Here is a 26524-nt window from a genome sequence, read left to right as displayed (position 1 = left end):
TTTTGTATGTGTTGATTCAGTACCTTTTTGTTTTTATCCTGGCTCCTCTTATGGTTCGTTTGGTGATAGTTGAGATCCGAATATTGAGCCTGATATTTAATGCTTCATTTGGTGTAGTTGAGTTCCGAGTGTTGAAGCCGGAAGCATCTTGTTGCAGAAGATTTTTTTTGTACGTGTTGATATCTCTTACTTCTCCGGCTTTACCAGAGGGAAGCACTCAACAGTATTCGGTACGAATTCATACAGCATGATTTTTTACCTCAACGTTCGATGAGTAGATTACAACTTAACCCCTATTGTTGAATTAGTGTAGTAGTGTGGTGAGGTCGATTTAACCATATTGTACTATTACTTTTAATTGCTTTCAATTTGTCCACGTGTCATTCTCTCTGCTAATGCGAGTCCGTTTTCTCTTCCGTTTGGTCTGAGGGCGAACGATTGCTTGGCTGGCGGAAAGTTGTGCTGGAGATGAGTCGACCAAGGCCTTGACATGAAAGCATTTTACGAAAACAAAAAACCAGAATCGAAAGCCATAAATTATTCGTGGGGAACGGTTATTGTGGTTATCAAATGCCAGAGCATCTGTGGGGGCACGCTTTCCTATATATTTCGTTGTTTTCTTCGCAAGTTGCTGTCTTTTTGCTAAACCCCAAAGGATATTTATTCTTCTTTTTTTCCATCTTTTTCTGTACAGGTTTAGCCGCTTTTTATCTGAGTATATATATTTAATCTTTATCTACTTGTACCATTAATCTTTTCATCTACGTTGTTAGTTACACGGTTCGACTTTAAATTTAAGAGTGATTTGCACCTTAAATATGGCATCACTGAAGAGATGGGGAAAAGCAGACGATGGAGAATATTGTGCCGTAAGAAGATGACATGGAATAACTTTAATGAACCAGCATAACCAATTAACCTTATCTTTTCGAATATGATGATCGTATACAAGCTATATATACTCGGTAAACTACACCAACTACAATATCATCATCGTATACGTAATGTAAAATGCGCATTAGAAAACTACCGAGGCAGATGAACCAATTTACATCCATAGAAAAAATAATAATACGGTCGATTGGAGGACAACACAAGTACTCTTAACCTGAAAAGAAAAGCAAATTTTTGTTTAGATGAAAATAACAAAACCAAGTGATAATTCAAAAGTTCACATCTAGGGTACCTGAATTCAAATTGCCCAAAGACCAAGGCGTTTTACTCAATAAGATCTTGCACGTTTTGAGAACAATTCTGTAGCATTTTTAAGAGTGGTTCACGTTCCCTTCAACCAAAGACTAATCACAACCGCTCATTCAGGACAAGAAGTTATCGTCACTATCGTTTCAGACATTCTCAGACAAACTACAGAAGCAGAAGAAAAGGCTAAGGTCCATTCAGTAGCCATGCTTCCTTTTCTTCTGACCCCTGCCCGCTGAGAAAGAACTCACTGCACGCCGTGAATTAGCAAGCTCGCGAGGAATCGCAGCACCGGAAGATTCCAGAATCTCAACCAGCTCTGGAAATATTTTCTTATTCTCCTCGTTCACAAACACAATCGCCGCACCATCTTCTCCCATTCTCGAGGCCCTTCCAATCATGTGCACATACTCTTTCGTCGAATTCGGCATGTCAAAGACAATAACCTGCCTCACAGACAAAAGATCAACTCCTCTGCCCAACACTCCCGTAGCCACAATCACACTAACTTCCCCAACCAAAAACGACCTCACTACATCTCTCCTCTCCTTCATTTTTCTCTCACCATGGATGGATAAAGCTCTCACCCCTGTTTTCATTGTTATTGCCTCGGAAAGAAGATCCGCCCCGATTCTCGAACCCACAAACACCACAACCGGCGGCTTAAAATGCTGCTTGCTCGTCAATATGTCGAAGAGCTTTTGCTTCTTCTTGTTGGACTCCACCCATATCGCCAGCTGTCTAACTGCCCCGCTAGGTTTGTTGGGCCGCCCAACCGATACAATAGTAAGATCCTTCGCCATTGATCCAGCCACCTTTTCTACTTCCTTCGAAACTGTCGCAGAGTACATCAACACTTGTGGCTGAGATAAAGCCTGGAAAATCTGCATGACTTGCTCTCGAAACCCTCTTTGGATCATGCAGTCCACCTCATCAAGGACAAGAATCTTTATCGTATCCAATTCGAAATCGTGTTTGGTAAGAAGATCAATGAGCCTTCCTGGGGTCCCCACAATCATCGAAACTCCTTGCTTAATACGATGTACTTGTCCCGCCATGGCATCACCGCCGACCACCAGGGCGGTCTTGAATGGCAGACCTTTACCGAGCAGCTTCGCTTGCTCCTCCACCTGTATACACAGCTCTCTAGTAGGAGCAAGAACCATTGCCAGCGGTGTTTGTGGGTTGTTCTTGAATTTCGTACAGTAAGCAACTATCGGAACAAGAAAGGAACATGTTTTTCCGGACCCTGTCTCGGCCGAGACAAGCATGCTCCGCCCGATCAATGCAGACGGGATCGCCTGCATTTGGACAGGTGTCGGCATCTCGTACCCCGCAGCTTCTAGATTTTGGAGGAGCTTCTGAGGAAGATTGCAAGAACCGAAAGACAGAACAGGTTCCGGAACATTATCGCCCTGTACAGATATTTCGAGCTTTGCCCTGAGCTGCTCTGTCCGGGTGTTGGTTACAATTTGAGGTTCGGATTTATTATTACCATCTCGAACATAGTAGCACTCGTCTCTTGCTGGTAGTTTTACAGATGGCGGTTGAGCAGATGAAGCCTGTGATTTTGCTAAACGAATGAGAAGAGTGGTCTTACACTCGAGACTGCAAATGTCATCGTCAGTCTCATCGCATATGTATTCACCGTAGCGGCCACATACAGCACACACAGGTTCTCCGGGCAAAGCTTCTCGTTGATCCCAACATTTTTCTTTCACATCAGACTCTGCATCAGAAGTTAAAAGGTAATCAAAGTAGTTCCACAAATATCTTCCAATAGGGTTGAAACAATTAGAAAAGGTCATCAAATAACACACACACACACACATATATATATATATAGGGCTGGAAATCAAAGCAAGCTACTTTATACTCCATTAAATCGCTCCTTAAAATCTCGTTCGAACACATATCTTTTGCTCGATAAGCTATGAAAGTTCGGCTCGAGTTCGATTCGTGTTCATCTTGATTAGTTATCAAACCAAGCGAAAACACAACTTTGAAGGTTGATAAAAATTCAAATTAAAAAAACATGTCTTACACTACCGTACAGCCAGAAAGGATTCATCAGCAATCAAATTGAACATTACAAATTGCGTAAAGTTAAACTAATGTTCAAACCCCAAAATCTGAACAATTTCCCTTTCGTGGTGGCTCTTCAAATTGAAAACAAAAGATAATACCAATCTCTATTCCTCCGTTGTTCAAATTTCAGGGAATTCGAAAGAAGGCTGATAAATTATTCGACAAAAAAGTTTGAATTAAATTTTACCTAGGGCTTGATTGTCATCAGTAGCCATTGAACTCTTCGCATGGGTCGAAACGCCTCCCGCAGATTCCGATGAGACGAGAAAATTTTCAGTACCCAGAAACTAGTAATTGGAAGGCGCCAGCTGAATCGAGAAGACGAAAGCACAAATTACGAAATTTGCTTCCTCGTCTATGAAATCGGCGCCAGGGTTTGCAATTTTGAGATTTGTGCACATGACCCTTGTACTTTCTCTATATAATCACATGACCCCTATAATTTGAATTTGTGTGCACCATGACCCCTTGTACTTTAAATATAAGCACATAGCCTCCTCCAGTATTTCACTTGGTAATTTTTAAAAATACAATTAAGTCATGTGTTATATTGATAGTAAAAAGGAGTTATGTTCACAAAGTTCAAACCACAAGGGGTTAAGTGTTATTTACCCTATTTTGTTTTTCAGAGTCATCACTTTTTTATTTCTTTTTTTGTTTTAAATAAATTTCCGAATTATTATTATCATTAATTGATGAAGATGAAATACTAGTAATTATGTTACAAGTTTCAATAACAATATCCGAATTTCCAAAAATTCACCTAAATCGATCCGATTTCGAAACAATGATCTTCATTTCGAATCTCGAAAATTTTCGATTTTTACAACGACAATTATATGATTGATATATGCACTTATAAATATATACAAATGAATTTCTTATTGACTTTTAATGTTTCAAAAATCAAACAACAATCCAGTATTTACCAACATTAATATCTGCAAACTCGTCTCTCAAGACCGAACGTGAACGAAAAGAATCTCTTTATAGCCTCGGCTAATTCTCATCTTTTCATCACTATATCTGCACCAACAACACATACAAAACGAAAAAACGATCGAATTCAGTAAAAATTTCATCTTTTTACGACAAAAAATTATCTGCGATAAATCCTTAAAAGCCAATGCAATAAATAAAGAACTACTGTCGATTTTCTTACAGCAGTTCTATTGCGAAGCCGGTTTCCATTTCTGCCGGAATCCCGTATGGACCAGCCACTATCGCTGCATCATCCATCGCCACGTCATATGTGTTGATCCCGGCTTTCCTTCATATGTACATACCATAATTAATTAATACGAGGCATCAAATCATTGTATTCCTTGTAACGAATTTTCTTTTTTTTTTTAAATTTATTTTGCTAATGAAAAGTTAGAATATAAATGATATCTAAAGGGAGTCAACTTACTCGTATTTCCCGGTCATTGAGAATTTGAGACCAAATAAGATATCGACTAGAAATTTAATGTTACCGTTCGGCCTGATAATCTACAGTAATATCATAAGATTGAGTAAATAGCTAGTTAGAGGAAATATATATATATATATATATATATATATATATATATATATATATATATATATATATGGGTAAATTACACCCACACCCCTGAGGTATGCTTAAATAATTTTAAGGTCCCTATGGTATCGATAATTACACTCACCCCTGAAACGTAGTTAGAAACTCTAACGGGATAATGCATTGAATACATTATTCCGTTACGGTTCTAATGGACTATTACTTTTAGCTAGTGGTGTAGATAACATAGAGTTATGGGGAGTTATGGGGTGACATGGCTCCCCCAATATTTCTTAAATTACCCATAACTTTTTGTTGTCTCCACCACTTCCTGAAACCAATAGTTTGTAAGAACTCTATCGTTATAACGTATCCAATGCTATCCCATTAGAGTTTATAACTACGTTTCAAGGGGGTGGGTGTAATTATCGAAACCACATGGACCTTAAAGTTATTTAAGCATACCTCAGGGGTGTGGGTGTAATTTACCCTATATATATATATATATATATATATATATATGTATTCTTGAATGCACCTGCTTTCCCATTAAACCCTTTGCAGCATTCTCTATCCAACTCTCCGTCTCTTCCTGCAGTGAAAAAAAATCGTAGCAACTTAGCTTTATTTTACGAACAGAACAATGAATTACCGTAAAATATTTCTCCATAAATAGTGGTAAAATTCAAAATTTCAAGATTAGTTTTACTTATGGAGAAAAAATACTACCTGTGAACTCCATATCATGAGCCACTCCCCTTCAATAAGTTCTATTTCACTTTTAGTAACCCTACTTCGATTCAAGGTAATAAACTCGTCAATCGCCTGTCGGGTGATGTTTCAAGATTATTAATTAACAAAATAAATAAATAAAATCCACCATTTTTATAATAACTAAACCTCTTTCACTTGTGCACCACTTGAAATAGCCGATAGCAATTTCTGTCGAGGCTCAGTTTCCTTTTGCAGAACAAACGTGGTCCCCTGCACTATAACATTCGAACTGAGAGTCCTTAATAATTCGCAGATGATGGTTCGTAACTATTATTATTATTATTTTCTTAATAATACTAATTATGTGCATCGTAGATAATTACATAATGATAGAAAATTATGTAATTAAGGAGCTAATAAATGTTACCTTGTTTCCTCGAGATATACGGATATTTCCCGATTGAGACAAATAAGTAGTGTCCAACCAGCCCTTTGCTTCGTCTCCCAAAAGTTTAAACGGCACAGGGTACGGTACTTTGAAAGGGAGAAATTTAAACGAGAAAGCAGCTCTATCGAATTGGAATAGGATTCGTTTTTCATCTTTAACTGATGCCACTGCCTATATATACACACATGAAAGAGTATCATAATTTTCAAACATAAAAATAAAATAAAAAATGAAAAAAGAAGGTCGAAAATTATCAGATTTTTTTCCTGACAAAAACATTATTTAATCATTTATCGAATTTACATATATCGGAAACGGTATAGAAATGAAAATTATACTGTACTAAGTAGAAGTATACATCCGAATATAAATTATATATATATATATATATACCTCTACTTTCAATTCACCGATAAAATCGGAGAATTTTACAATATTGGAGACACGTGGATCGTCGGTTCGAAGAAAGACCTCTTGAAATACATTGAACGAGTCGACCCCAACGAATGTTCTCTGCATCACCAAAAAAAGGTAAAAGCTAAAATGACAACCGGTAATAATATTAATGCTTAGCAATATTTTCTTCTTTATTTATTTCATTTAAAAGCCTAAATGTAAGAGTTTAAAAAAACAAAAAATATATAAAATCTAACCTGAATCGGGGAAGCTGTTCCAGGTCTCGTTGTGAACATTAACTGCCAACGGCCTTCAATTAAGCTCGAACTCGTCTGTCAATTACAAATTATTACACCAAATCTCAAAGCATCAACTAAAACAAAATAAAAAAAAAAAAAAAAAAAATACATTGTAATAATTAGAAAGTTACACATTTGATAATTGACTTACTGGATCAGGTACACCCTTTAAACCTTCTAATTTCTGAACTGCCCTTTCAACTTCCTGCATTATAAATTGAACCATTTTTAACTACGTACATTCAAGAATTGAGATAAGGGCAAATACATGGAATATGTTACGAGAATACCACACTGCAGTTATGAAATATGTTAAGATGATGATGACCTGTAGCTGCGGCGAGGAGGCGGAGCGGCCGCGGCCTTGGATTCCGATCAAAGCATCGATGAGTGAAGTTTCGTCCTCTGTAAAAACAGCTGCTGCTGCTGCTTTAGAAACTTGTTCCTCCACGAGCGAACAACACTTGAGTGATAGCCGGTGGATTTTCCGACCGACGGCGGCACTCGAGAGTCTTGTCCTCGGTGGGTTTAACGTTGGTTGCTGTGGCCGGAATCGGAGCCCCGAAATAGCAGCAGCCTCCAGGGTTGCCATATTGCATGCAGTCGCAAACAACAGGCAACACGCACTGAGAGTGAGAGTGCGTGTTTTTTTCCTTGAACGAGAAAGGAGTTGGGAATTAATTAATAAAATAAAATAAAATTGATGATTTTTGGGGGTTTAGATCATTGTTTGACGATGGGTTGTTGGTGGTTGTAGGCTGGACAGGTGGCATCTCTGGATATTTTTACTTCTCTTTGGGTTAAAAAAAAAACAAAAATGGAGATGCGGGGTATCGATCCCCGTACCTCTCGCATGCTAAGCGAGCGCTCTACCATCTGAGCTACATCCCCTTTTGTGGACTCTTTACAAACTATTGTAATTATTACGTACACAAACTTTTTGTCGTTAGAATTGGGCCTAGATGTATAAAAAAAGAAAAGGATTGGGCCTAGAAAACCATCAAAGACGGGTTTCACCCCAGAATTAAAAGTAGCGATATCTTAAACGTTACTTTGTCGTAACCGTTATTTTCCAAATCCCAATTTGGCAAGTAAAATTACCCTTTCATCCCCGTCTTCCTCTCTCTCTCATCCCCTGCTCTCTCACACTCACTCACTCACTCACTCACACACACACTGCAGACAACTTGCTGCCGTGTGCCGTCTATTCGATTTTCCCGGCCCGGCGGTATGTAAGTTTAATTTGTGTGTTTTATTCCGATTATTCTGTTTTTTTTTTTCGTTTTTCCTGCCGCATTTTCTTTTTGACTCTGTGATTGAACCCTAGCTGCAATTGTTTACGCGAGCCTTGTAGCATCTATCTCTTTCCCTTTATTCTCCGGCTACTCTACACAGAGATCTTCACACTTTTGGTAGCTAGTTCATTTGAAATGCGATGTGTAGAAAAAAAATTCTGTTATTTCTTTTCCTCCTGCTTTAATTTGATTTTTTTTTTTTGTGTTACTGATAGAAGGATGTGAGTTTAGTTAGTTGCTTATGTTAGTTGACGTCTTTTATTGTTTCTTTTCTGCAGAAAAAAGAAGGAATCTGGATGATTTTTTTCCTCAATTTCTATTTTTAAAGGGTGTACTATTAATTTTGAGGAATCATCAGACAACACTTAATTCCTTTCTCCAGAGTAAAATGTGTAATGGTGGAGTTATGCAACTTCAGATATTGGTGTAAATCTTTTCAGGGAACAATGTTTATAAGCTATTTTGGTACTTTTTGCCTCTTAATCAGCAATGTGGTTTGTATTCCCTCTTTAACTGTCCCTTTATCATTGACTTCTTGTGTTGCTTTTTTCAGAAATAATCGCCTCTTAGTAGTAAGCAGCCACTTATCAAGGCCATGCCTGCTATGAAGAAGGTTTGTTTGAACACTAGCTCTTGCATTTAATTCTTCCTTGTTCGGTATAATTTTATTTTATACTTAATTCATGACCTGTCTTTTTTACAAATTTTTTTTGGGTGGAGATTGAAGGTTTCTATATAAAAAGAATAACTTATAATCAGGCATAACTTCATGTTCCCCTTAACTGTATTAGGAAAATCGGTATGAGTGTTTTTTTCTTGCACCCGTGGCATCTATATGCTGACCATATTGTTGATGCCTGGAGAAGCCAGGCAAGAGGGTAGTTCTCGAGTGAGAGATTAGAATGGTAGTCGATACTCTCAAATAGAGGACTCTTTGACTTGAGCTAGACATTGGAGTTTAATTTTATTTTTTTCTTGTTGTTTGATTCGTGAAATGGAAAGAGATTGTGTTGTTAAAATACCTTCTATGGTCCTGGTGTTTTTAATTATGCAGCACGTGAAAGCAAAATACTGTAATCTATAGGTTGAGAACAGTTACATCGAATTAGCATGCGAAAATGTTAAAAAATGACAGAAAATGTGGTTCCAGCTTGCTTGATGTGACTATCATGGTATGATATATTGCTTCTTTACACTTCACCAGTGAGGTCTATGTAGCATAGAGTAAATAGACTGAAGGAAGATGACATAAATGAAATTTTGATTAGAGAGAATTTTAATTGTGTCCTGGCTCCTCTGCAGGGAAGCTCCTTTAAAATTTATCTTGTTATGCCATTGATCACTATCAGGAGGACTGTAGAAACTTTTATTTATATGTTCTATGGAAGGCTCCCTAATTGGTTGATCTTTTATCATCATCTTATGCCCTCACAGTCTCTAAATGATTGCATTGTTAACTGTAATGTTTTTGTTTCTACTGTAATGTAACCAGAATGCTGAATGCATTGGGATTGCACAAGTATTCAATCAGTTGGTGAGCGACATTGGAAGTCCGGTTGATTTCGAACTTCCTGACTCATTAAATAAATGGAATTCAACATCCTACACCAAAATACGACGCAGTATCCATCAGCTTTATGTTTTAGTTTATGTTTAGCATCAATGCTTGTTCTGTGTGCATGTTTTTGTACTTAATTCACTACCCATATAACTTCAGTTGGATTTTTACTGTTTGTTATAACCTCCCACCCCCTTCCCCCATGAAATGGTCTCTTCCTCGTTCAACTTTTTCAGCCTTAACTTCTTAAAGATGTATATTTGACTAAGAAAGTAAAAAGGCGTTTGGAGGACGATGGTATCTTTTGTTCGTGCTGTTCATCAGCTGAATCTTCTGGTGTTTGTGGCAAAGATTGTCTCTGCGGGTAAGGATTACTTGAATTACTTTTGTTGCAACTTGAGAGTTGAGACTGTGATGGGTATAGTTCGCTGTGGTGGTAGCTTAGAAATTAACATAGCAGATTCTAGTTTGATGTAATCTGTAGCTTTCTGCTTTACTAATGAATTGTGGTGTACTATTGAATTTTTTATGGGTTGTGATTTACTCTTGATTATTTGATGGGTTGATTTGGTCCAGGGACCTTGAAAATATAATCTCTATACTTCACAAATTTTCGATCTATAGTTGATCTTCTACTACCTCTTATCACTACAGTTACTCATTCCCCTCTTATATATATTATATGAAAAACGCAGCAAGATTTTTCCTCATTAATGTAAAAGGTTTTTAGTACTACACTGGAAGGATCCAATATCTTATCAATTTTGTTTCATTTCCTGTGGTAGGAGTTTTTCAAAGCATAAATGTAGGACTACTTCTTGCAAGTTTCAATACTTTGAAGCTTTGACCCCCTTTCCTAGTACATGCATCTTCTTGTTCCAAGAAGATATAATCAGCATTACCAAAACAAAAATTTACATTAACACACAGTATCTTTCCTCTATATCGATTGATGTCTTACACTTTTTCAACTCTGAACTATGATCAAGGAGTACATTAGCTTGATTTTTCTCTTTGTTTTTTCCACAGCATGCTAATGTCTAGCTGCTCTACGGGCTGTAAATGTGGGATATCATGTCTGAATAAGCCATTTCATCAAAGACCTGTAAAGAAAATTAAAACTGTGCAGGTAAAACTCCTTTTTGGTTATTTATAAGGTAAATAAGCATGTCGAGAAATTTAAGATTCCTACTTCATTAGGTTGTCTATGTTTTCTCACCTCATCATCTCCAGTAAATTTGTTTAATTGAAGTATTTTGGTAATAGCATAGACCTGGGACATAGGTATGATAATTCTTCTGAGAATGTTGACTTTTTGGACTCAGTATGCATTCACGAGACTCCCGTTACTTCAGATTGACTACTCTGGGTAGACCACCTGTCGCTGCTGCTTGTTATGTTTTATTTTTTGTATCCATTTTTATGGCATACATATCCTTGTTGAATTGGCAATTGCACACAAGCAGTTGTTTTTAGTGTCCGATTACATCTTTGGGCTTTAAAAAGCTATAAATCTTTTGATTTATTCAAGTCTCATTTGAGTTAGTTGAAGTGATTGTTTCAGACTGAGAAATGCGGAATGGGCGTTGTGGCAGAAGAAGATATTAATCAAGGAGAGTTTATCATAGAATATGTTGGAGAAGGTACAGATTCATTCGTTCTGTTTTTTTTTTCTTCTTTTGTAGAGTTGATATAGCAGAATGTAGAAACATGCTTTACTTTTCCAGTTATAGATGATAAAACATGCGAGGAAAGACTTTGGAAAATGAAACACCGCGGAGAAACTAACTTTTACCTATGTGAAATCAACCGGGACATGGTGATTGATGCCACGTACAAGGGAAACAAGTCAAGATACATAAATCATAGTTGCTGCCCAAATACCGAGATGCAGAAATGGTTAGTTAACTTTTTTTATTTCAACTTCTAACTAACTTCTATGGTTTAACTTCTTGTGCGACTTTACATTTCAGGATGATTGATGGCGAGACAAGAATTGCTATTTTTGCAACACGCGATATTAAAAAGGGCGAGCATCTGACCTATGATTATAAGTATGGCCGTTGCACTCACTATGTTTGGATCTTCTTTAATCATAAGTTGTTTGCTCTGAAAGAGAATCGTTATTGTTCGGTCTAACACAGCATAGCAGGTTTGTTCAATTTGGTGCAGATCAAGATTGTCACTGTGGTGCTGTAGGCTGCCGGCAGAAGCTGGGGGTGAAACCAAATAAACCAAAAACAGCTTCTTCAGATGCTGCATTGCAAATAATAGCACGCCAAGTGGCAGCAAATTCTCCTAAAGTGAAAGGACTGGTCTCGAATAAACCTGTTAGTTCCATTTATTTTGGTTTAACATACAGATTTTTTGAAACATCTTTGGCTGAGTTAACTCGAAAAGTTGTGTTTCCATTTGCTTGTTTTTCACCACTTTAATTTTCACCACTAGTAATCATAATATTTTAATTTAGCGAGAAGAATCTGGAATTATGTCATTTAGAAAAGAAGCTTCTTTCAAATCACATATGCTTAAGAGTTGGCAGAAAATGGAAGAAAGATATAAGCAACAGAGATAACACCATAAATGAAATCTTGAAACGGTGTTGTTTCGAAACTTCGAAACTTCGAAACTTGAATTTCATGCAGAGTGGACCCTGAATCTTGTTGGTTCGAAGGCTCTGTTCCTTAGTGCTTATTTTTCTGTCCTTGAATACTTTATTAAATGGATTCTAACTTGGTGTATTATCCTTCTTGAAGGTCTATTCGAATGGAATTTCTTGTTTAGGTGAGCTGCTCCAACTTCTTGTTGTTTTTTTCTTTACCATATTTGGCCAATCATGTACTTAGTTTGTTCCGAGGGCATCACTTGATGCTGTTGCTTGTCATTGACTTTTAGGAGGTTTAAGGAATGACCCTGCTCCGAGAAATAAGAGTCGCCATTGTTGCATTGGTTCAGTAATAAGAATTTGTCGCTTTTCTGATAAAAGGTGAGCTGATTATATTTTTTTCCGGTTTCGTTATTGTTAAATATATTCGCTAATGTGCTATACTTTTAAAGACATTATTAAGATCTATCTAAAATTGTTAGACTTGTTAAATATTCCATGTGCTCAGTTGAGCTTTCTCTTGCACCTTCTCTTCTACGCGCTGACTGTAGCCTTCCATGCTTAATCTCTATCAGATCCTTTGGCATAATAAGACGGTTCGATAATACCACAAGAAAACATTTGGTGAGTCAGCAATGTAATTTCGACACATTTTCTTTTTCCAATTTGAGACGAGCTCTATTTATAACTTTCTTCTATTTTCCTCGACAAGATCATGTTTGAAGATGGAAATTCCGAGTTCGTTGACTTATCAGAGGAAGAATGGGAATTTTGCAAATGTTAAGTATATTTTTCAGGTAACTCCCACACTCTCATTCGACAACGAGATTTTAGTGCTTTTGGGTTTTAATCCTTTCTGATACATGTACCCATTCGGTGACGCAGGTGAAGGATTGAGCTTCGGTACATATATTCGATAATCGTACAGACAAGAGGCAGGATAGCTTCGAGTGTTGTTGTACCAAATGCTGTTGCCCAAATTTGTGGGCCTCGTATTTTAGCATTTATTTATTGTAAAAACATATGTAATTCAAGTGTAACATCAGTTGTAAGCATTTTTTTTTCCTGAAGAAAATACCAGATATTTTTCGGACCAGTATTTTTTACTTAAAAACTTAAACCGAAGTCTGATTGATTTATTAAAAAAAAAAAAGATTAAAATAAAATTCAATACTATTATTTTTTAGTTAAAATGTATATTTTGTATATTAAATAAATGCAATGGGTCTAACTGATTCTTGGTAGTCTACTTACAGCTGGGCTGTATTTGACAGGCTACAGCACAAGACTGGCCCGGCCCGTATTAGAAATGGGCTCAAGATATCCAGACCAAACATTTTGGGCCATTTTTTCTCTCCCGCACCAGTTGCTGAAAGAAACCGAAGGAAGATGGATGCATATTCATGGCTTCGACGCAGCATTTCCAAACTGAAAAAGACCTCCTTGCCCTCCGCCACCACCGCCGCTGCCTCTGATTCTGCCGCCAAGAGCTCGAAAATCAAAACAAAAGAAGAAGAAGATGAACAATTGTACGGAGTCACTGAGCAATTGGCGGAATTCGTCAAATCCTTCTCTCTAGAAACCTTCACAAACTTCTCTCTCATCGGTATTTACTCTTACTGCCGTTTCTCTATAAATCATCTACATAGATATACGTATGCGCTATTGTTTCACTTTGGGGATTTTTTTTTGGTTGCAGATGAAGAGAGAAGCAGCGTTGATGGTGAAGATTCCGGAAATTTGAGTAAGGATCTTTCCGATTGGCAAGAGAAACACGCCATGCTTGTTCTTTCCAGAATCAAGGTCTCATTTCTCCCTCTCCGATTCTTCGTCTCCTTTTCTGCTAGATTTTTTTTGCCTTGATCAGAAATAGCAGGATTTATTAGCAGATTGATTTCGAAATTGAAAAACTAGGGCGAATTTTGAAGCAACATCTTATGATGCTCAATTCATTTTGAATTTAAAATTACATAATTCCAAAGGTGGAGCAAGAGGCAGACCATGTTTAAGGAGATATACTATGACTTTGATTTGCAAAATGTTTTCTAGGTTATTGTTCTGTTGCAAGTAGCCATTGATGATGTAGATTCAATTTGTTTAAAAAAATCGTTCTGGACGTAATCTCGATAGTGTAAGTTATCTGAACATGTCGTAGATTGCAAGCGATTTATTGAATAGAAGCTAGTCACTGTTTCTATTTGTTCAGTGCATATTTTTGTTTATTACACATTGAGAATTAATCAAATTACTGAATTATCAGATTTTCGTCAGTTTTGGTAATTCTTCCTTACTATTGGAACACTGTTGTTCTGCTTCTCCAGGAGCTTGCACAACTCAGGTTTCGGTTATGCCCCCGCTATTTGAAGGAAAGGGAATTCTGGAGAATATATTTTTCGCTTGTTAGGAGTTACGTGATTGAGTGAGTTATCTAATTTCATTTTATGCATTAGCAATTTTTGTCTTATGAATTGTACTCTTGTTTTCTGGAATGGAGAATGGTACAACCGTGAAATCATTGTATACATTAGTGAAGTACATATTTATGATCTTGGCATAAGAAGGTATGAGCCTCGTTAACGTTATTCTGAAGTTGCCCGTGCTATGTTTGAGTTTTAGATTTTCGTGCAGGAAATAGATAAGAAATTGTGTGTTTTTTTTTTGGGTTCTAAAGAAAGTTTAGGCGGTTTCTGAATAAAATAATGTTTTTTTTTAAATTAGTGGAGGCATGTAAGTAATTAATTTATTCTTCGTAATATAATTATCAGATATGAGCTACGTGCTGTACGTCTAGCCAAACTAGAACAGATGAGGATGGGAAATGAAACTGTCTCCAACAATAGTAGTGCCTGTGAAGTCGAAATGTCCGAAGCAAAGTTTTCGTCCGAAACTTCTACCCAACAAAAATGAGGTGAGTTTGTTTATAAAAGTTTCGTATATTAGAATGAAGAATCAGATTCTTGCGATTATTTCCTGAACTATTCATTTGACATAGGAATTGGATTATTATCTGCACTCTGATATTAAATTCTGAGCACATCCGTTTCTTTGTGGAACTAAATACGTAAATACATATCGGAATTTTTATTTACATATATCTGTGTTCCAAATTACAACTGTAGAAATTCATTAAAGCCTAGTTAGCATGCTGTGTGAACATTAGGTTTGGGTGGTTACTAAACAATTAATATGTATATATTTTAAAATAACCACATATTCATCTTCATAATTATGTGGGGTACTTAACCTTACTGTGTCTATGTAGTTTGTACTCTCAGTTGTGCTTATATAACTACAATAATTGTGGGGGTACTTGCCCTTACTGTGTATATGTACTCTCAGTTATATAAATATATAGGGCAAATTACGGCCAACCCCTGAGGTATAGTCAAATTACAAAAAAACCCTTATTGTTTGGATAATTACAACCACACCCTCAACTATGTATTTTCTTACCAAAAAAAACCACTCATTTAGTAGGTAAATTTGACATCGGAAGGGGAGACGTGTAAGACAATACATAGTTGAGGGGGTTTTTCGTAATTTGGCCTTACCGTAGGGGGTTGGCCGTAATTTGGCCGATTGATATATAAGGTAAGTGGGGCTAACAGTGATGCAGAATCCAATGTTGTTTATTTCATTAAACAATGAACTGATTGAGTCACAACCGCTGCTGCATATACCTTTTTTTTCATCACAGTTTCCATGTCTGACATAATAAAATGCTAACTTTATTACAATGCAGAAAATCTAAAACATAATATAACATGTGTAGCTTTATTTAAAATTAAAAGAAGCCTATATCATGATAAATACTCTGCTTCTCAGGTGGTTATACATTGGTTGTTGCTTTAAGAACTATTACGAACTGAAAGGGCTTCTTTAAAAGCGGGTAAAATTCGTACAACCCTCGTTTCTCGTTAGACTATGTATATTCATGAACTATTCCGTCACTCATTATGGACAAGCATCTTCTAGACTATACATATGAGAGTGTTGAAAAATATTAACAAAATTGGAGGGCGATATTTATCAAAAAGCGTGTGATTTAGAGTATACGAATTTATTTATTTAGTTTGCTTGACTAGTTAAAAATTAGTAAAATAAACTTTTGATGAACTTTTTGTTCATTGCGTATGAATGAACATCTTCTATACAATAAATTTGAGTGTTCAAAAAAAAAATTAAATTAAATTTTTTTTTTTGAAATTTTTTGTTACTTTTGGCAAAAAACGTGAGTTATATAGTATACAATTTTTTGTAATTTCATTTAATTGTTCAAAAGTTGGTAGAAATCATTTTTAGGTGAACTGTTTCTTCACTAATATTAAGGAAAATAAGAAGATAATGTAATATCTCATCATTCATTCAATTTATATGTTTTAAGTTTAAATGGATTTATTATGGTTTTCTGCGATTAATTCTCTTTATAAATTTTCCCCACTGTGTTTATGGGTGGGTGGGTGGGTGGGGGTATAAACACTATCAACTACCAATCAACTGCTTTAGTCTTTTTAGGGGTTCCCTTTTCATCTTTTTCAACAATATGTCTATCTATGTATCTTGGAATTTGGATGCATTATGGAGTACTACTTTTTTTAACTTCAGAATCGTTCTACTTGAGCCCATAAATAAACATATAATCAAGACATTTGTTACTTCCCAATTCCCATGAAGTTATAATGGGTGGCTAATTCGGTTACAATATTAAAAAAAATCTCTTTTATTTATATCGATTGACAAACTTAGTTGAATCAAGAGAGTTTGTGCCAGATGAATCAACTTCCCAACAGTCTTTAGGTCGAACATGTCACATATGGTTAGCCTAATGTAATTTACATCTCTCGTATGATTTGCAACTTATTATACGAGGGAGTAGGTTTACTCAATGGATCTATATATTTAGAATAAATTAAAGGAAATTTTCGACAGAAACTGTACTGTTAGAGCGCGTGCAGCACACTGGTTCATCCACCACCACCGTTGGATTGAGGTGGTGTGTCCAAGCAGTGGTGGGACCAAGATATCATAAAATCAGAGCCATGCATTTATAACTGGACATTTCTTCTTGTTTTTTCTTTTCCTATTCCTCCTTATTTTCAATCCTATACTTGATTCTGCCTCCGACTTCACTTTAATAACCTTCGCTTTCAAAATTTTACTCTCTCTCTCTCTCTCTCTCTAAATATATATATGTACTTGATGCCCCTTTTCTTAACTGCTACACTCTTCCACAGTATCTATTTGGCATCTTTTAATATATTTCCCTTTTAATGATATTATTTTTTACATATTTATATATGTGTGTGAGCTTAAGTATGAGCTCCAATTATCCAATAGCGGAGATCTGAGTTGAGTCGACTCACTAATAATAACTTTAAACTCAACACACTTTAGATACAGTTTTCTCACAGGCAATTCTTGCTCCAAATAGAATTATCATATATATATATATATATATATATATATATATATATATATATGATCAATTGGTAGAATTCAACGACATCGTCATTATGGGAATATGTAATGTCACAACGTCCATCCAAACAGACATTGACAATTTACACTCAATTAATTAACGGCGTCACAAATATAAAGCAGCTTTTCAGTTGATTTCATTTTCCTGCAGTAAATAATCATATTTATTAAACTATTTCAAGAAGATTATTTACAGAACAAGTAGAGAAATAACAATTTATTACATAAAACTAAAAAACATGTGCATATTTATTTCATTGAATGAATGAATTTCAAAGGGACCCTCAATAACAACAAATCCATGCTGGAAGATCTACAAACTGTACATGAAAGGATCTAGGGTTTCATTTTATTTGGTCACAAACAAAATTCATTGATTTATTTATTTAAAGGAGAAAATATATAGTGTGTGGCAGTGCATGGCAGGGGCCGTGCAATGTCCCATGTGAAGGAGCATAACAATATTTACTTGCAAGAATCCAACACTTATAAATAATAAAAATTAAATAAAAATAAAATTTGCAAGTACTATACTTCAATAAATGCCACACTAAATAATTTCACATATTGATAGGGATTTGGGAAATCTATCACCGACAAGATTCAGAACCTGAAGACAAACACCACTGAGATTTTCTTTTTTCTTACATTGATTCATTCATTCACTGTCTAAAACATTAAATCCAAGATAGCAACATGTGAATTAATTCATTTTCCAATACTCTGTTCATTTTCACTTATCAAGAACTTGTTTTAGGCTCATCTGCCATTTTCTTGCAATCTTAAACACCAATCCCACATTACTCAGTCGAAGCCGAAATGTTATACGAACATCAAACTTTATTTCCCGATAGCAACATAAACGACCCAATAGTTATGTAAAAGATGGATAATAGTTTACTTACTGCTTACAATCTGTTCCAAATACCAAACCGACGAGAAAACGAAAAATTAGTACCTAACTATGGATACCTGCAAATTACAAGGATAGAACTTTATGAGAGAGAGAGAGGGCCTATTGTTACATTCTGTGCGGCGATTCTAATTTCTAAATGGTTAGTCTGCAAATTCCTGGCCTAGTATTCTACACAGATCACTAAAATTAGACTTTCTTTAACTGGTACTTGTTCCACTTATACAGCAGCAACTAAGTGTTGCAGGGGGGGTACCATAGTAATTCTACCTTCTTCCTAAATGAGCTTCAGATACATTCGGTGGTTGCGTAAAATCAAACAGTTTATTCTTCTCTCAAGGAGTAACCTTGACCCACTCGTAGCGTCCAGGGAGGGGCATATCATTCACAACGTCGAAATTATACCTGCAAGAATATATATATATATATATGGCTTTTATCAATAACGAATTCATAATCGAATTATTCGGTTTCGACACAAATCAAACGAAGGGTTTTTGGGACGTACTTGTCGATAAAAAGGCGCTGATTTTGCAGCTCTGCCTCGGCGAAAAATTCCTCCATTTCACGAGCTGTGGGCATATTTTGAAGTGCGTTTTGGACCCTTTGGTTGGCAGCACTAGGAGTTCTCTGCTTCGTTGAAGATCCGGGTGCCGTGATTGCGTCACCTGCCCTTATCAAACTACACGGGGTGCTTTCTCTGGTGCTCCTACAGAAAGCACACAACTCATTATCAATACCAACTAATTACTATACATATAAAGTGGAACCCATTACGATTTACTCTTTAACGTGGTCCCAAAATAACTAATTGTTCAGTTCTAATCAACAAATGGTGTCTGGTGTTAAAAGGCAATGGCAGCAAATGCATCCAGAAAAAAACATGTTTGTTTCTGCTGCACAACTGAAATATTAATGATAACATAACCAATACACATTAAACAATATCACAAACTCTAAACAAGCAAGTTCTATTTAAAGCAATCGGGACTGCATTATTCTGCAGAAAGATGATTTTTTCTGTGGAAAAGATAACAATACTAACAAATTCCAGCCACCGGATTGAAGCAACTTTACGGAAGAAATATATACATCTGAAGCAGATATCAGTTCTTTATACGATTAAAAACTCCAAAACACAGCTTCAAGAAAAACCTCATAATATAGTAGTGGCTCTTCATTTTAGCAAATAACTAACAAAAACAAGATAGAAGAGACAAGTGATGCAAACTTCAATGGTGGAAAAACTTTTATTACTAAAAATACAAATATACAAGACTTTTAACACCCACAAACAAACTTTTCTGCTTTAGAGAAAAAGCAAGAACACAGGCAATTTTTCACCAAAGATTTCAAAAATATACTGCTTTTTGAAATGAAAAATTTAGTACTGTATAAATAAAATGGATAACTTTAAAATATTAATTTCGTACAATTTATTTTTCTTTTTTCTTTTTCTTTTTTGAAGGTAATTTCTGCTACCATTTCTCTTCTAAAAACCCCATAAACAAATAGCAGGAATATCATCCTCAGACCTGAATCCATTTTTCCTCTTTCCCTTCTTCCAAATAAAAAAAAATAAATCGAAGTATGGAGACACAAATTTAATTTTGATACGAAATTAAATGAGAAAATCAGGTCAAAAAATGAGTAATTTATGCACAATAACTCGAATTAAAATTCAGCCCAGAGAGATTATATACCTTTCCCTAGCCTCCAAATCCAAATTATTTTCCCCTAAGGAGGCCTCAATTTCCGAATCCACTTCTTTGCACGGCTCAATTGGAAACCCAGACTCGCAGCAGGGTGGCTTCTCCGGCGAAGTTCCGTTTCGAGAGTCCTCTTTATCTCTCGAAACGAAACCCTGCTCCGGAGCAGGGGCTTTTCGGTAATTCTGGAGGTGCTTCCTCAGCAGAGGGGGTTTCTCGAGACGCCTGGACCGGAGCTCAAGGAAGTCATGCTTCGGCGGCGGAGAAGAGTCGGCGGCGGCGGTGGATTGGAGGCGCTGGAGGGCTAGGGTTTTGGCGCGGGTGCGTACGCCGATGGATGATTGAGAGACCTCCTTAACGGCCACGTCGCTCGGAGTTTTGGGTTTTCGAATGTGTTTCCCCATATCTGCTGTGTACGGTGGTTTTCTGAAACTAAGAGAGAGGTGATTTCATGAGAGAGAAAAAGAGAGAGGAGGGAAAAAAAAAACGAAGATTTGGGGGTTTTGAGGGGGTAGGGGGGGGAGAGTTTTGTAAAATTAGGGTTAAGTTTGGGGGTGGGTGACGGTTGGGGGCGGTGGTGGGGGGGGGGGGGGGGTGAGAAGTGGGACCCACTTGCCTTGTATTTGTTACTCATAGGAAACTCATTTTTGTCCTTTTTTTCCTTATTTCCGCTTTTGTATTTTCCTTTTCCTTTCTTTTTTATATTTTAAATATTTAGTACATTTTTATATTTAATAGTATTTAGTACATTCATTTATCCAACTTCTCATACTTTTGATTCTTGAATGTTTTATAAAAAATAAAAACCCTTTATTATTTGAATATTAAACGAATTCTAAACATTCAAATTAAAATATTTAGTGCAAATTACGGACACCCCTAGATATATCTAGGCCAAATTATGAAAAAACTCCTCTTGTTTGGGTAATTATAGTCATCCATTTTTTAAAATATTTTTATATAAAATTTATGTAATTTGGTTATTTACCGAATCAAATGTTGGCGTACCGAAATTTCGGTTTGGTTTTACTGAATTAACATCCTTAAATTTAACTCTGGAGGGGTATTTTTTAAGAATAATATATAGTTGAGGAGGTGGCTGCAATTACCTAAACAGGAAGGGTGTTTTCATAATTTGACCTTAACTCCTAGAGGTGACCGTAATTTGCCCAAATATTTATTACATATGTGCATATATGTATGGTTTTCTACGGCCTATGAAATGCTACAATCGATGAAAAGCCCTCAATGATTTTGCACTATAAATAACTATCTACTAAATACACATACACATAGGCATGTGTTATTATGTATATATCAAAAGTGCATGATCACCCGATATATTTAACTGATGTAACATTTCTTAACTTAATTTGAACATGGTTACACATATTTTTAGTATAAAGTTATTTATTATTTATGACAAGCTTAGAAAAAGAAGGTTAGTATTGTTAAAATTACTTTGGCAAATCAAATTCTTAAAAATCATGACAACCTTATTTTCTAATTAACTTTAGAGCAATTATAATTGTAATTTTATTCCCACAAAGCAAAAGGGCATCGATAGAGTGATAGGAAAAATGGGAACACTCGTGTTATCATGAAAAGAATGGTATATTGACTTGTGTAGTAAAGTATTAAAGCCACTATTTCATAAATTTAATTATCTTTTTAAAAAAATAAGTTGACTGAAAATAATTAAAGAAAATAGGCTTTTTTTTTAGGGTGTTTTTCTTTCTTTCTTTTTTTTGTTTTTTTTTTTTTTTTTTTTTTTTGAGGTGCTCTTCTTTTGAAGTTTTGGTAAGTCGCTTTTGCTTTATATCACGATTATTGCTTACTACACAATAATAAAAAAATAAAAAAATAAAATAAAGCAAAACGTATTTGATCTCTTTAAAGGTGGGAAAAAAGGGAATCTAAATTTTATGACAAGTAATTCTCATTATTCTCTTTCCAGTCTCATCTTATGCATAAAAATATTTAACTAACTTGCATCAATTATTGTTTTTTTATTGATTTTTTGTCCAAAAGGTTTTCTTTGTTAACAATTAGTATAAATAAATGATAAATAATCGGACTAAATAGGGCACCTCTATAATAGAATAATACACAAATCAAATTAATCTCAATACTTTTTCAAGTATTTTAACAGAAAATGAGATAGGATGCACTAGAAATATTCATCTAATTTAATTACTTAATCCAAAGTTTTATCTATTTTTCTAGATATAGATAGTTATAGTTTGGATCCGATTTGAGCCAGAATCGACATACTATATTCAACAGACACATGCGCCCAAAACATTCAATTGTAAGCCGTTTATACCTGAGCCTCCCCACGTGAACAATTGTTTTCAAACCCTAACAAAATGTCATGCACACATGCTCATAAAAATAAAATGAAAAATCAAAAGTATAAATCTTGGAATGCTAAAAATGAGTTTAACATGATCTTGTCCATTTCTAGTGCCTTTACTTACACCACTTTTCCCCTAATTTTCTGGCTTTTCCCATATACAAATACAATTAGTAATAATTAAATAATACACGTACGTACGGTACGTGTGCAAAGTGCTGCAACAAATAATTACTAGTAGTACTAAATAAAATTAAAATAAATTATCAACTTAGTACTGACTATATAATAGTATATAATATAATAACAGTGCCTATAATTACTAGCAGTCTTTAGTGCTTGCCCCAATGCAAAAAAAGGGAATCTTTCCGGCTCACTGCTTCCCGCCAATACTTCATCATCTCCCCTCATTGGCTCAAAAGGAATATATCATTTTTAAACAATATGCTTTTCCATCTTTAATTTAATTATTAATTTTTTGGAGTCATTCTTCAAATTGTATGTAATTCAGTCACAAATAAATTGAATTGAGACGAACGTGTGAGTTTTTCGAATTTATTTGAATTTTTATTTAAAATAATTAAATAGTACTAATATTTAAGGTGGTAATTGGTGTACGTGGGGGAATGAGGTAAATATAGAGGTGATGAAATTCCAATTCCCAAGGTGCTGCAGAAAGCTCTCAGCCAATCATGAATTAGCTGAGGTGGCGTCACATTTTCTCTCTCTCTCTCTCTCTCTTCTATTATTAAATTATTAAATTATTAAATTAAAATAATTAAATCAAAAAAGAAATGCTGTTTTTAATATACCACATATATAATTTTACAGGGAATGTGCCAAAGGAGAGGTTTCAGTTAAAAAATTTTACCGGAACAACATCGAAATTTTAATTTAAAAAAGAAAAAAGAAAGAGTACCGAAAGTTGGCAATAAGCAGAACCCACTCATATAAGTCATGGCATCGGATTTGTATCGGACGAGGGAAGAGGGGCATCATCGGCATTTTCGGAATCTTGATCGGCATTTTCAGACGAAGGAATCATATTGAACAAACCATCATTCAAAGCAGCAGAGACAGAAGAAGCTTCTTCTAACTGCCCTCGGATAAGTCTCAACATAATATTGTGCATCACATCCGATTTCAATATTTCAAACGTGTGCTCCGAAGTGTGCTGCTGATTGAAACGCCCGGGTAGCTTAGAAGAGGTCGTGTAGCAATCTACACAAAGGTCGTACCCTACTTGCTCTGAACAATCTTTGCATTTGTATCTATCTCCAATTATAGGGTACATCTGCAATTTCCAAGAACACGATTATGATGAATTACTCAAATTAGTAAATTTAATCTAATAAAACGATAGATACGTTGGGTTTATCGAAGTTAGCAGCGTTATTACCCCACAAGAATCACAACCGACTCCAATGTGGACCTTTGAACTGGAATCCCACAATGGTAAAGGGTCGTCGCCTGATGTAAACGAGAAGTGAAAATTTCCCTTATCAGCTTCCGATGAGCCTGAAAACGGTATGTTGGAATTAGAAATTACGGACAACAAATGCAAAGGACATTCAGACCATAGACAACAGTCGGAAACTTTCCAAACACCAGTACTGGAAATAAGACATGAGTAATTTTCTGTCGAATTCGCAGAGGAGAGAGAACCAAATTTAAATTACAGCATTGAAATATTAGCAATTTCTATCGTGAGATTGAAAAATAGCTCTTCTCGTCCGGGAATTGGAATTCCTTAATATAATACTTCCAAAATGCTTTACTTTCATACTAATTTCGAGTAAAATCCTGAAGAGAAAACGAACTAGGATGCTGGATACCATTTCCTTTTAACAAAAACCCACAATTGTATCTAAACATATCTATGGCACAACCACAGCATTATATAAATAACGTACACGTACTACGAGTTTCGCTCGGGAACTCTTGTTTCATCTGCAAAGTAGCTCTTCTTAATCCATATTCTTTAGGAAACTGTTCCTCCAAAAAGTGATCAAATTCCAAGCACACTTTCGGAATGTCACCGGGATGCGGACTTTGACAAACTTCACACTTGAGCATCTCATTTGTTTCGAGACCAATGCAGCAGACACAAAATGCTGCAAAAATAGTTTATTGGGGGGTGGGGTGCGGGGGTTGCAGATATCAATTTTCAGTAGAATAGTATGTCGGATTACTAATCGTATTAACTGTTGACATTAATTTACGAGAAAAACTTGGTAGTAATGGATCATACCATGACCGCAGTTGAGAACTATAGGCCGGAAAAGCATGCGATTACAGGAAGCACACAGAACATCATCAACAGAAACCTCGTTCGAGTTTCTATCTTCGGAAGTGGTATCATTAGTTGCTGTAATAATATCGTTTCTACGATCAAGCAAATTTAGCAATCCCATATCTTGACAACCAGAACGGTATTGTACAGGTTCTGTCCTCTCTGCTGGCCCCCCTGCTTTGACAGAACATAAACCGAGTGATGGTTCAGCATCAGAAATGCAGGGTTGAAAAGCATCGGATGGGTTGATTCTCGTCTCTACAGATTGTGACGACACATAATCAGAACCGTTAATTTGCGGGGAGAAGTAACCCATCTTGTTTTCCTCTTCTGTGACAAGAAATGATGCAAAAACAAAAACCCATCAAATTTGCAATGAAATTACCAGTTACTACCAGAAGGAATAGATTGCAAGAAACCTGACCTAAAGTTTGGTTTTCTCTTTTCTTATAGATAGCGGGGTACATTTTCAAGAGCACCAAGTGGAGCGTCTGACATATAAAGGGGAAATGATAATAGTGGTTCCGACATATTGGGCAACGGGACTTGTGCATGCCGTTCATAGATTTATGAACACACCAAAAACACGAAATATGGCCACAAGCTGCACCAATTTTGGCAGGAAGATTTAGTTACAAACATTTCGATAATGCAGATTTCAGATATCCGCATATTTCGAGCTGAACCTTACCTAACACAACAGGCTTGTAAAGGAGATCTCTGCAAAAACGGAAGCAGAATTATCAAAAAAGCTTATTCGCTCAGAACTTCACATTCGAAAAATAAAATATACAGCGCCGGCAACTATATGTAAGTCTATGATTCTAAAACTAGCTATGAACAACTGAATGACAATCTAAAAATCTTCAAAACTTGCAAAAACCAATGCAAAATCAACTTCTTAATCGAGCTCTAACAGTAGGCGCACAAATTTTCTCTGAAACAACATAAATATGAACAATAACAGTATTGATAAATTAAACCTCAAATTTCTAACATAACATAACAGAACGCCTTGAGCAAATACAAATTAACATCAAATTATTAAAGCAATAAACAGATACACAAAATTCATCGTCTTCCAGGCGAACAAATCTGCGCATAATTATCCTAGGCGGAGGGAAATGAAATTACCGGCAAATACAGCAAATGAATGCTTCATTGATTTTCCCCGATTCGTCGTCTTCGTCAGATTCATCACCGACCTCTTCTTTGAAGTTGTACGGAACTTCCATTATTACCCCTTCAGATTTTTCTTCTTCTTCCTTTTTGTTTTTCCTTGATTAATTTCACAGGATGGGGAGGCAAAATCAGAGAAGAAATAATAGAGAATAGAAAAAGGCAAATAAAAATTAGAGAGATTAAATTTAGCTGAATGGATTATCATTTCAAATCAACGGACTCTACACGTTAGGCTGGGCTTGGGGTATATTGGGCCATGCCAACCGAGTTAATAAATAAATAATAAATAAATAAAACCAGTTTTATTCTACAGTGAATTTTATCAAATTATAATGAAATGCTATTTACGGTCATAAAATTGCTATTCGCGGTTTATAACAAAACCCCCAAAACTTTTAAAAATTTCCAAAAATCCCCCAAAACTACAAAATCCAAAAAAAAGAAAAAAAAAATCGAAAATTCGAAATC

General features: G+C 35.7%; 6 protein-coding genes and 1 non-coding gene across 9 annotated transcripts; 2 read left to right on the top strand and 5 right to left on the bottom strand.

The window, feature by feature from the left end:
- Positions 1-907: 907 nt before the first annotated feature.
- On the bottom strand, positions 908-3698 carry LOC105951293 (P-loop containing nucleoside triphosphate hydrolases superfamily protein). Its single transcript, XM_088816396.1, has 3 exons — positions 3476-3698; positions 1202-2929; positions 908-1108 (listed from the first exon to the last, which is right to left on the bottom strand). Exons 1-2 carry the CDS (start codon positions 3501-3503, stop codon positions 1398-1400), a joined length of 1560 nt encoding a protein of 519 aa, XP_088672522.1. The 5' UTR covers positions 3504-3698; the 3' UTR covers positions 908-1108; positions 1202-1397.
- Positions 3699-4153: 455 nt separating this feature from the next.
- Positions 4154-7300, bottom strand: LOC105951306 (Plastid-lipid associated protein PAP / fibrillin family protein). The gene is made up of 11 exons (XM_012974719.2): positions 6996-7300; positions 6819-6872; positions 6626-6700; positions 6366-6485; positions 5952-6143; positions 5711-5794; positions 5540-5635; positions 5349-5402; positions 4700-4779; positions 4451-4558; positions 4154-4314 (listed from the first exon to the last, which is right to left on the bottom strand). Exons 1-11 carry the CDS (start codon positions 7257-7259, stop codon positions 4245-4247), a joined length of 1197 nt encoding a protein of 398 aa, XP_012830173.2. The 5' UTR covers positions 7260-7300; the 3' UTR covers positions 4154-4244.
- A 185-nt stretch (positions 7301-7485) lies between these two features.
- On the bottom strand, positions 7486-7558 carry TRNAA-AGC (transfer RNA alanine (anticodon AGC)). The gene has a single exon. It is a non-coding gene; the product is annotated as a tRNA-Ala (tRNA).
- Positions 7559-8297: 739 nt separating this feature from the next.
- On the top strand, positions 8298-13221 carry LOC105951316 (histone-lysine N-methyltransferase ASHH3). Its single transcript, XM_088816392.1, has 13 exons — positions 8298-8427; positions 8516-8575; positions 9455-9584; positions 9773-9884; positions 10550-10649; positions 11085-11163; positions 11248-11419; positions 11494-11574; positions 11673-11850; positions 12277-12304; positions 12416-12506; positions 12701-12749; positions 12838-13221. The coding sequence occupies exons 2-13, from the start codon at positions 8558-8560 to the stop codon at positions 12907-12909; spliced, it is 1110 nt and encodes a 369-aa protein (XP_088672518.1). The 5' UTR covers positions 8298-8427; positions 8516-8557; the 3' UTR covers positions 12910-13221.
- A 244-nt stretch (positions 13222-13465) lies between these two features.
- Positions 13466-16175, top strand: LOC105957574 (BSD domain-containing protein). Of its 2 annotated transcripts, none has more exons than XM_088816391.1 (5): positions 13466-13731; positions 13825-13928; positions 14447-14544; positions 14891-15033; positions 15118-15213. In XM_088816391.1, the coding sequence occupies exons 1-4, from the start codon at positions 13515-13517 to the stop codon at positions 15030-15032; spliced, it is 561 nt and encodes a 186-aa protein (XP_088672517.1). In that variant the 5' UTR covers positions 13466-13514; the 3' UTR covers position 15033; positions 15118-15213. The 2 variants fall into 2 exon arrangements, with proteins under 2 accessions (XP_088672517.1, XP_012836974.2); XM_012981520.2 differs by lacking the exon at positions 15118-15213 and adding an exon at positions 15951-16175 and having other exon boundaries at positions 13467-13731.
- A 2252-nt stretch (positions 16176-18427) lies between these two features.
- LOC105951342 (cyclin-dependent kinase inhibitor 3) lies at positions 18428-20738 on the bottom strand. The gene is made up of 3 exons (XM_012974764.2): positions 20220-20738; positions 19025-19225; positions 18428-18921 (listed from the first exon to the last, which is right to left on the bottom strand). Exons 1-3 carry the CDS (start codon positions 20627-20629, stop codon positions 18852-18854), a joined length of 681 nt encoding a protein of 226 aa, XP_012830218.2. The 5' UTR covers positions 20630-20738; the 3' UTR covers positions 18428-18851.
- A 2621-nt stretch (positions 20739-23359) lies between these two features.
- Positions 23360-26302, bottom strand: LOC105951349 (E3 ubiquitin-protein ligase PRT1). 2 transcript variants are annotated; one of them, XM_012974775.2, is made up of 7 exons: positions 26009-26302; positions 25566-25594; positions 25299-25478; positions 24833-25204; positions 24495-24695; positions 23981-24099; positions 23360-23875 (listed from the first exon to the last, which is right to left on the bottom strand). In XM_012974775.2, exons 1-7 carry the CDS (start codon positions 26107-26109, stop codon positions 23537-23539), a joined length of 1341 nt encoding a protein of 446 aa, XP_012830229.2. In that variant the 5' UTR covers positions 26110-26302; the 3' UTR covers positions 23360-23536. The 2 variants fall into 2 exon arrangements, with proteins under 2 accessions (XP_012830229.2, XP_012830237.2); XM_012974783.2 differs by having other exon boundaries at positions 24501-24695.
- Positions 26303-26524: the final 222 nt, after the last annotated feature.

Source organism: Erythranthe guttata, chromosome 4 (genome assembly GCF_056151865.1).
Source record: "Erythranthe guttata isolate IM_541 chromosome 4, IM_541, whole genome shotgun sequence".
Taxonomy (NCBI): domain Eukaryota; kingdom Viridiplantae; phylum Streptophyta; class Magnoliopsida; order Lamiales; family Phrymaceae; genus Erythranthe; species Erythranthe guttata.
Note: the sequence above shows the minus strand (reverse complement) of the source record. Positions and strands in the feature narration are given on the sequence as shown.